Consider the following 10574-nt stretch of genomic DNA (forward strand, 5'->3'; position numbering starts at 1 on the left):
AAACCGCATAAACACATTTCATTACACCAAATACACAAAATAATGTTCTTTTTAACAGCATCATATGACCCCTTTAAGATATGTCACACTGTATTCATTCACAGACATACATGCTCTTTGTCTCAAAGTGCTCGGATGTATCATCAGAGTAAATCAGTGTTTTTTGTGGTTGGTTATTATATCCAGGTCTAACTGCAATGCATGCTTTCTGTGTAGGCTGTGTGTGTAGGAAAGAAGGTTTAACTGAGCGAGTGTGTGTGTTCCCTCTCTCTCTCTCTCTCTCTCTCTCTCTCTCTCTCTCTCTCTGCAGTCAGTAGTTGATGACTGGATTGAGTCCTATAAGACGGACAGAGACCCTGCCCTGCTGGAACTCATCAACTTCTTTATCCACTGCTCTGGCTGTAAAGGTGTGTGTGTGTTTTTGTGTTCTCTAGGTGTAAATAAGTTTACGTAATTCAAGTGTATACTGTCTTATTGAATGTGTAAGTTTGCTATAGGTGCGGTGAGCTCCGAGATGTTTCGACACATGCAGAATTCTGAGATCATCAGGAAAATGACAGAAGAGTTTGATGAGGTTTGTTAATGTGTTTATACCCCAGACATTTCCATGGGTAGAATTTATTATATGTAGAACAGTTTGTATGCTGGGATGGAGGAGATTAGATACTGTAAATGTATATGTAAAAAGTGTGTGTGTGTGTGTGTGTGTGTTCAGGACAGTGGTGATTATCCACTGGCGATGGCAGGTCTGGTGTGGAAGAAGTTTAAATTAAGCTTGTGCGAGTTCATCGCGGTCCTGGTCCGACAGTGCCAGTACAGCATCATCTATGATGAGTACATGATGGACATGGTCATCTCTCTCCTCACCGGCCTCTCAGACTCACAGGTCAGAGCGTTCAGACACACCAGCACCCTGGCAGGTGGGTGACTTTAGGCTAGGTACCGTGTAATGTTCAGAATACATACTACCACTACTTCTGCAGCATAAACATACTATTGTGTCATGAATTTTGTCATGCAGTTTTCAGTTAGTGTGTTCTTATTGATAAAGGTATGAATTATACACTCTAACCCTACAGTTAATTCACTGTATTTTAGCCATGAAACTGATGACCGCTTTGGTGAATGTTGCTCTGAATTTGAGTATCAATTTGGACAACACACAAAGACAATACGAGACAGAACGCAACAAGAGCATCGGGAAACGAGCCAATGAACGCCTGGAGCTCCTGCTGCAAAAACGCAAGGAGGTGATACACACACACACACACACACACACATATATACTGTAAAACCTGATTCAAACATGTTCTTTTGTTATTATTAGCTCCAGGAAAACCAAGATGAGATTGAGAACATGATGAATGCCATTTTTAAAGGAGTATTCATCCACAGATACAGGTGAGCAAACATCCCAATAATTAACTGACTGATTCAATCAATTCATATTTTAAAATGATCACACAGTCTGATAAGAGCTGTTTATATTTTCCACATATTTGTGTGCAGGGATGTGATTGCTGAGATCAGGGTTGTCTGCATTGAAGAGATTGGTATGTGGATGAAGATGTACAGTGAGGCTTTTCTTAATGACAGTTACCTGAAGTATGTGGGCTGGACCATGTATGATAAGGTAACACAAACACATTCACACAGATTGGTTGTTATATGCAGGTCAAAACTAAACAAATAAACAGCATGCCATCTCATGTCTCATTCATTTATATTATTTTTCAATCTCCAGCAAGGTGAGGTTCGTCTGAAGTGTCTTACAGCTCTTCAGGGTTTGTATTATAGCAGAGAACTCAACGCCCGACTGGAACTCTTCACCAGCCGCTTCAAGGTTAGTCTTTCACCAGGACACTTGCTATGGCAACCCCATTTCTATTTTCTTACTGACATTTCTCATTATTTTTCTCTGTAGGATAGAATTGTGTCCATGGCACTGGATAAGGAATATGATGTTGCTGTTCAGGCAATTAAGCTGCTGACGCTGGCTCTGCAGTGAGTTCAACATTGATCGTGCGTCATTCAGTTTTTTTTTTTTAAGATGTGTCCGTTCACTATGTGATTGTTTGTGCACACAGGAGTAATGATGAGATTTTGACAGCTGAAGACTGTGAAAGCATCTATCACTTGGTTTACTCTGCCCACCGACCGGTTGCCGTGGCAGCAGGGGAGTTTCTCTACAAAAAGTAAATGCCACAGTTTTTTATATCATAGCACTATAGTCTTTGCTTCATTAAATACCAGGGTAATTAAAGGGGTGGTTGATTACTATTTCACTTTTTTAACTTAAGTTAGTGTGTAATGTTGCTGTTATAGCATAAACGACATCTGCAAAGTTACGATGCTCAAAGTTCAATGCAAAGGGAGATATTTTCTTTTGAAGAAATTGCTGTTTAAGGACTACAAAAAAAGGCTGGTAGGGACTACAACAAGCTTCTTCCTGGGTTTGTGACATCACAAACCCTACAATTTACATAAACCCTGCCCCGGGAACATGCAAAAAAGGGGGCGAGGCCATGTTGGGCTGCTTTAGAGAAGTGGAAGAGTTGTTGTAGTAGAGTGTTGTTTCCAGTCTGTCGAAACGCTGTTATTTTCACCCTGATTGCAAGTCCTCTTTGTTGGTTAAAATTAAAAATGGTTAAAATTTATTTTAACTCGGTTCCTTAAAATTATAATACCAATATAGCTCTCTGTGCTGCACATTTTTCGGAGGACAGCTTTCTCAATCTACGCAAGTTCAATGCCAGTACACTAGATTTTGTTAATAAGCAAACACTTCTTACTTTTACAAATTAAACAATTACTTTACAAAAAGGCTACAATGCAGTCATGTATTGTGCTGTACTAAAGCTTTAATCAGGAAAAAACCATCAAACCTATCAAAAGCAAAGAAATAGCAGTAGCAATTACAAATAACAGCGTATCTAAAAGGTATGAGACAACTACAAACAAAAAAACATACCATTCTGAAATGTCCTGTAAGAGCCGTGCTTGTACAGGTTCTGCTCGATCCTCTTCACTAATATTCTCTGGGTCTGATTCAGGCTCAAATTGATAAAAGCAATATTGACGCCATTGTTTACCAGACACCATAGAACATGCAACTACCCTTAATGGCAAGGGGGCGTGACGTTTCTGGACAACGTGCACTAGGCAGTTAGCGAAACACAACACACTGGGCCAGCTAACCAATCTGAGCTCATTGCGTATTTCTGTGGGAGGGGCCTCATAGAACCAGGAACTCAACGGTCTGTTTTGACGAGAACAGAAGCAGCGGTGTAGAATAAAGGTAAAATATTTGAAAATAATGCTTTTTTAAAAAAGAAAAAACGAAGCATGAATACATGTTACACTCCACCCCAGAAACACAATCAAGCCTTTTAAAAAATCTGATCAACCACCCCTTTAAACACATTTGCCACATTAGTTCTTATCCATAATGCATCTGCTGCTCACTGTGACTCACTGATTCCACTGGTGTTGTGTTCCCAGGTTATTCAGTCATCATGGTCCAGAGGATGAGGGGCGGCCCAGGAGAGGCAGACAGTGTTTGAATGCTAACCTCATCAGAACAACTGTCTTGTTCTTTCTGGAGAGTGAGGTGTGCTTGATGTGCTCAGCCTTTAATGTCACTTCTTGATGTCTCGCTATATTAATATTTTGACTGAGCAGATCTTAGTATTTCAAGTTCGTATTTTCCTTTTCTGAGATGCCAGCAGATTGTATGAGAACAGACTGTAACAAAAGCAGTTAGATTACCTTAAAAATGATGGAAAATAAAAATTTTGCCTAATTTAGCCCTCTGAATACACAACAAATGCATGAAGTAACTGAACAAACTGTGAGAGATTAGGTTGGCTTTTTAAGATATTATGAATGTTTGTGTTTTAGCTGCATGAGCACGGCGCCTACCTGGTGGACAGCTTGTGGGATTGTGCATCAGAGCTGCTGAAGGACTGGGAGAGTATGATCAGCCTGCTGCTGGATGAACCTTACCCTGGAGAGGAGGGTACATGGCTATCAAATCCACTCACTTTCATCTCTCACAGGGTTTTTTGTTTCTGGATCAGAATTTGGCTAAAAATATTTTTTTGCCTAAACTACTCAAACACATGATGTGTGTGTTTCAGCCCTCACTGATGCTCAGGAAGCTGCTCTGATTGATATCATGCTCTGTGCTGTCAGACAGACTTGTGAGTGTCACCCACCTACCGGACGAGGCCCTGGCAAAAGGGTAAGACACACACACAGGCACACACACAAACAACATTTTGGTATCGCCATATTGGTGAGGACGTCTCATAGATGCAATGGTTTTTACACAGAGGTGATATTTTCTAAGCTCCTGACCCTGAACCTAATCCAAAAAGTTATTACTGGGTTAAATCTTGGCATGAAATAAACTAAAGTCACCCTATTTTGTAAATTTATGTTATTGATCTTTCATGATCATCATTCATGCATGTGGTTCATTTCAAATATTTATTTATTTTTTTTACTTTTTTCTGGTAACGTATGCTGGACTCTAATTATTTAGTCCACTTAAACCCTGCATGTTTCATACAATTGGCTAAAAGCTCACATTCAGATCTGCCTCCATCCAGTCAACAACCTGATGGATAGAACCAAGTCCCTGTTCTATACTTTTTCTTTTTCGATAATTTGTTTCACTCTGATGCACATCATAATACGGAGGAAACAGTCTGTCGCTATTTCTGTTTCATCACTGGCTGATTGTTCTTTTCAAATAGAGAGGACCAGTTCATATGTTCTTGACATTTGACGTTTTACTGTATTTGTGAGGACATTTTCAAAACTTTGGATCTCACAAATCTGCAGCCAAACCTGTACACACATGCACACACAAATATTTTCAAACCATCAATCAATCCATGCCACTTAAAGGAAATAGATCAAATAATGTTCTAAAACACCCATAAGTACAAATTCTGTCATTATTTCCTAATTTTCATGTTGCTTCAAATGCGTATGCTGTTTCTTATTCTGGCACAGGTTCTAACAGCTAAAGAAAAGAAAACCCAGCTGGATGATCGAACAAAGATCACAGAAACATTTGCTGTGGCTCTGCCTCTGTTACTCGCTAAAGTAAGTGATTCTCTGCCTTGCCAGATAGTGTGTAATGCATCAGTTGAATAACAAACAAATGTAAATGATTGTGACTAATTAATTACGGTCATTAATCCTCAACACTTTGTGTGTCTTTTTGGGTTTGCATGAAAAATATCATTGCAATATCAATTGACTTTTTGGGCATAAAGCAACGGTCCACATGCAAACCAATTGATTTCTGAACAAACTGTCTCTCAAACTTCTTTCTCTCTCTCTCTCCCTCTCTCTCTCTCAGTATTCAGTGGACCCAGAGAAGGTCACTAATCTGTTGCAGTTTCCTCAGTATTTTGATCTGGAGATCTATACAACCGGTCGGCTGGAGAAAGTAATTATTCACATACAAAAAAATAAAAAATTGTACCACATAGTACTGAAAATATTGTGCTTATAAAATATGGGTTTGTTACTTTGTGGAGTTACTTTAACATGAAGAAAGTTTCCAATAGTACTAACATTTTTTTAATCAATGCATAGGCATGAAGTCAAAAAATTATTGATAGTTATTGTTTTATTATATTAGTTGTAAGTAATTATTTTGCTGATGTGCTGCAGCATCTGGATGCTTTGCTGCGTCAGGTCCGTGATGTGGTGGAGAAGCACACAGACAAAGATGTATTAGAGGCATGTTCCATGACATTCCATGCACTGTGCAATGAGGATTTCACCATCTATAACCGCGTGGATATTGTCCGCAGCCAGATACTTGACGAACAGATCGATAAGTTCCACCGTCTGCTGGAGGACGTCTTGCAGGAGGTATGTGTATGGTAATTTTCTGTGTGTGTTGTAGTTTGATGTGTGAAGAACTGTGTGTTAACAGTTCTTTGTAATTTCACAAGTTTTGTTTCTTTAAGGGAGAGGAGCCTGATGAAGATGATGCCTATCAAGTTTTGTCAACACTCAAAAGAATCACAGCCTTCCACAAGTAAGAACACACTTTGTCGCTAAAACTGAGAAATTGTAATTTTTTAGAAAACTAAAAAATGATTTAAAGTTTAGAGTTAAATAAAAAAAACCTGTACATTTTTTGTGTGGTTCATTCATAGACCAAAGGATTTTCTTCATCATAACTGTGTCTGTCTGTGTTTGTGCTCCCTGCAGTGCCCATGACCTCACTAAATGGGACCTTTTCACAAGCAACTACAAACTTTTGAACTCTGGCCTACAAAACGGGGATATGCCTGAGCAGGTACTGACTATTGACCCAGGGAGATAACTAATTTTAGTTCACTGGCTGGATTGCATGCCTAATACATGCTCTTCTGCAGCTAAATGATCAACTTCTATTGCTTTAATGACCAGTAATAGTGTAAATGGAGCACACTGATTTTACTTTTTTCATTCCCCAGATGCATTTAGATAACATTTACTTACATAAATTGTCTTTATAGATCGTGGCTCATGCACTCCAATGCACTCACTATGTCATACTCTGGCACTTGGCTAAGGTTTCGGAGGGCAGTGCCAGTAAGGTACAACACACACATACATGCCCAAACCTGTTTTGAGACTGTCATTTGTGAGTGTTTAGTAACACTCTTGTCCCGTTTCAGGATGACATGGTGCTGTTGCGGAGGCAGGTGAGAGCCTTCTGTCTGATGTGTCAAAGGTACCTGAATAGTATCAGCACTGTTGTCAAAGAACAGGTGAGTCTGACCTCCCACACCAAGCCCCTACGTCCATTCATGTATAGGGGATTCTGGGAAAATGAACGGTGTGCTTTTGTGTGTTGCAGGCCTTCACCATTCTCTGCGATGCACTCCTGATCTTCAGTTATCAGATTGTGGCGTCTGGGCGGGAAGCTTTAGAGCCCTTGGTGTTCAGTTCAGATGCATCCTTACAGAGCGAACTACTCAACTTCATCCTAGATCACGTGTTTGTTGACCAGGATGAGGACAGCAGCACAGGTAAATGACAAACAGGACAGAAAACTGCTCTGATTCACTCCAAGGTGGCAGTGAGAAGCACTACTGTGTGAATTTGATTGTATAACCACATATATGCAGTCTATGCTCCAGATTAGCTGTTGACTTGTAATGTGTAGTTGTGTATAATTTGTGCACAACTAACAGCGTCAAATAAAAAAAAAAATTCAGCAGCCTGACATAGCAATATGGCTCATCAAATGGTTTGAGTTTGGAGCGGGACTGTTGTTTGACAATTGTTTCATGCAATTTGCATATACATATAGATTTGTTTTACGATTCCTTTGTTACCTTTTTGGATCCTCTAAGTTTTGGTTACCTGGCCTTTCAATGGAAGGACAGAAATCGCACAGGTTTCATTAAAAATATCTTAATTTTGTTTCGAGAATTAACCATAATTAAGTCTTATGTGTTCGAAATTACATAAGGGTGAGTAAATGATGACAGAATTTTCATTTTTGGGTGAAGTATGCCTTTAAGAAACCTCTGAGGAAACAGTTTGATGCTGCTTTTAGAGCAGAAATGAGATGCTGCACCTTCAATGATGAGAAATCTAAATCTCATTAATTCATTTAGAAACTAAAAATTTGTGAAAAAACTTAACACTACCAGTCAAAAGTTTGACCGTTATATTCAATGTTTTCTTTGCTTTTATTCTTATTCTTATTCTTATTATATTCTGCACAATCATTGGCTGCTTTTTTCACTATCCGGTCAAATTCATTCATTTTTGGATGTGTCTTGCAGATGATGAGGCTAATAAGATTGAGGCGCTCCACAGACGCAGGAATTTACTGGCTGCCTTCTGCAAATTGATCATCTACAACGTGGTGGAGATGAAGACAGGAGCAGATATCTTCAAACAATACATGAGAGTGAGTCCTACTCATGTTGTAACAGTCCTCTGTGTTTGGTTCTTGTTGCTTCCATTGACTCTCTGTCTCTGTGTGTAGTACTATAATGATTACGGTGATATCATTAAGGAGACCATGAGTAAAGCGCGTCAGATTGACAAGATTCAGTGTGCCAAGACTCTGATCCTCAGCTTGCAGCAGGTGAGACGCCGCTTCCCTCCTTATACAGACCAGCTCTGCCAGCAACACTGCAAAACACAAGTGTGATGTTTGTCTTTCAGCTGTTTAATGAGATGCTGAGTGATCTGGGCTGTAACTTTGATCGGTCCACATCTGCATTCTGTGGGATTAAAGAACTGGCCCGACGCTTCTCGCTCACGTTTGGACTCGATCAACTCAAAACCAGAGAGGCCATTGCAATGCTCCACAAGTAAGTAAATTCAAACACACTTGCTGTAAAGTCCCAACGGTGTTCTGTTTCTTGATCTGGATTAATTGGATGGATGCTCCAGCCACTTCCTTTACCCTGTCTGTGTAAAACTATATTTTATGTATTTAAAACTATCATATCAGAATTGATTTCTGGCGCCAGCATCAGCATTAGAACCATTTCAATGGAAAAGCAGCAATAGAGTCCCTATATGTCTTTGTGAGAGTGTTATCTGTGTTTTAGGGATGGAATAGAATTTGCCTTTAAAGAACCCAGTCCACAGGGGGAGGGTGGCCCACCGCTCAACCTCGCATTCCTTGACATCCTCAGTGAGTTTTCCTCCAAACTACTGAGGCAGGACAAGAAGACTGTGTAAGACATGCACATTGAGAATCCCTGCTGTCTCAGATTCCTCAGAGACCCAAGTATTTATATATATGATGCAATATTTTTAAGAAGACATTAGTTATAAAAACCATTTCACTTAGGTGCAGTTTGCATTGAAGTATAATATGAAAAAAGATTGCAAAAACACTGGGCCTTCAGCTAATTTTTTCCACTATTTGATACTAAAGTAAAAGCTTGTACTTCACAACACAATCCAGCACACAAATATATTTAAAAAATAATACATTTGACTTAAATACTGTATTTAAATTGAAATATATTTTAAAACATATTTTGTCAGTGAGACATTAATGACAAAACAGCTGAAAAAATGTTTTTGTACCATTCATTGAATAGACTTCATTGTGTAAAAACAGTAGAATAAAGTTTGACACCTAATGCCAACATTGCATTTTTGCTACTCTTAGAAAAATGTTTCTCAATTTTTGTATGTTCAAAATTTCAGGGCACGTAAGCCTTTTCCCATCACTAGACATATATAAATAAATATATTAACTTTCTAAATAGATAAATTGGTTTGAAAAGCATGCTGACAGTATTTTTTGTGACTCTGGCAGATAATATGCATTTTTGTTTTCTCACTAAAGCTGTTGTTGTGATAAATTTCAGTGTCAGGTACTGTTATGTGTAGTTTTTACCCATATTTGTTAAATATACAAATGTTGAAATTTTGCTATGCTGGGTCTCTGAAGGTTAATGGTGTACTGTCTTTTAAATTAGTATCCCTATTGAAGTATATGTATGTTGTTTGTTTGACGTCTGATCTCTCCCATCAGGCACCTGTATCTAGAGCGGTTTATGACCTTTCAGATGGCCCTGCAGAGGGACGACTGCTGGTTACCGCTCATCTCCTACCGGAACTCTCTGCAGATGGGTGCTGATGATGACACTTTGTCCGTCATCAGTGGTATGAGCAGCAGGAGCTCTGCCCGCAGTCGCAGAAGCAAACCACCTGCCGCCAGCAAGAGAAAACTGCCCGAGGGTACATGTGCATTGAATCATAATTATACACTGAACAAAATTATAAACGCAACACTTTTGTTTTTGCCCCCATTTTTCATGAGCTGAACTCAAAGATCTAAGACTTTTTCTATGTACACTAGACAGATTTGTGAACAATATTTGAGAGAAATAGGCCTTTTGTCGTTCAGATCTTTGAGTTCAGCTCATGAAAAATGGGGGCAAAAACAAAAGTGTTGCGTTTATAATTTTGTTCAGTGTATGATTAATTATAATCTTTAAAGATTAATTTTTAATCTTCCTCTTTCATTGTCTTCTCTCTGTCTGTCTCTCAGAGGAGAGTAGCTGTAGCAGCAGTGATGTGAGCGTGTGGGTGAATCGTGAGCAGAGTGGCCCACACACTCCTGTAATGATGTCATCCCCCCACATTGTCTCTACTGTCCTGCGAGATGCAAAGAAACTCCTCCCTGAGCAGGGATACATGGGAGTTTACAGCATGAGCAACGAAACGCAACACACACCCCTGCAGCAGCCGCACCAACACATGGACTACAAGTAAACACACATGCTCACATTTATCCACATACTCTCTCTAACACACACACACTTGTTAGTGAAGAGTTGATTGAGAGCTGTTTTGTTTTCAGTTCTCAGGTCGCGTGGATGATGGCCCAAAAACAGCAGCAGGAAAGAGCAAGCCTGCAGTACGGCAAGATGAGAGGCCACATTCAGCACACCATGTGAGCACACATTTACATACACATGCACTAATGCTCAAAAGTTTAAAGGGGTCATATGATGCTGCTAAAAAGAACATTATTTTGTGTATTTGGTGTAATGAAATGTGTTTATGCGGTT

General features: G+C 39.4%; 1 protein-coding gene across 5 annotated transcripts in view; it reads left to right on the forward strand.

Annotated features, from left to right (window-relative positions):
* LOC107680370 (cohesin subunit SA-2-like) overlaps positions 1-10574 on the forward strand; it is a 19139-nt gene that overhangs the window by 4149 nt on the left and 4416 nt on the right. For 4 of the 5 annotated variants that reach the window (XM_016476227.1, XM_016476226.1, XM_016476228.1 and 1 more), the window contains exons 5-31: positions 311-407; positions 498-574; positions 716-920; positions 1099-1250; positions 1328-1401; positions 1510-1633; positions 1745-1843; positions 1925-2004; positions 2088-2195; positions 3502-3610; positions 3901-4018; positions 4140-4243; positions 5023-5115; positions 5375-5464; positions 5692-5895; positions 5994-6064; positions 6241-6328; positions 6531-6611; positions 6693-6785; positions 6875-7046; positions 7812-7939; positions 8018-8119; positions 8200-8348; positions 8592-8720; positions 9533-9738; positions 10052-10271; positions 10364-10456. In XM_016476227.1, the coding sequence (XP_016331713.1) occupies positions 311-407; positions 498-574; positions 716-920; positions 1099-1250; positions 1328-1401; positions 1510-1633; positions 1745-1843; positions 1925-2004; positions 2088-2195; positions 3502-3610; positions 3901-4018; positions 4140-4243; positions 5023-5115; positions 5375-5464; positions 5692-5895; positions 5994-6064; positions 6241-6328; positions 6531-6611; positions 6693-6785; positions 6875-7046; positions 7812-7939; positions 8018-8119; positions 8200-8348; positions 8592-8720; positions 9533-9738; positions 10052-10271; positions 10364-10456 (3266 nt within the window). The remainder of the gene's footprint in view (positions 1-310; positions 408-497; positions 575-715; positions 921-1098; positions 1251-1327; positions 1402-1509; positions 1634-1744; positions 1844-1924; positions 2005-2087; positions 2196-3501; positions 3611-3900; positions 4019-4139; positions 4244-5022; positions 5116-5374; positions 5465-5691; positions 5896-5993; positions 6065-6240; positions 6329-6530; positions 6612-6692; positions 6786-6874; positions 7047-7811; positions 7940-8017; positions 8120-8199; positions 8349-8591; positions 8721-9532; positions 9739-10051; positions 10272-10363; positions 10457-10574) is intronic. The other variant, XM_016476230.1, reaches the window with a different exon arrangement.

Source organism: Sinocyclocheilus anshuiensis, unplaced genomic scaffold, assembly GCF_001515605.1.
Source record: "Sinocyclocheilus anshuiensis isolate Anshui unplaced genomic scaffold, SAMN03320099.WGS_v1.1 scaffold1262, whole genome shotgun sequence".
Taxonomy (NCBI): domain Eukaryota; kingdom Metazoa; phylum Chordata; class Actinopteri; order Cypriniformes; family Cyprinidae; genus Sinocyclocheilus; species Sinocyclocheilus anshuiensis.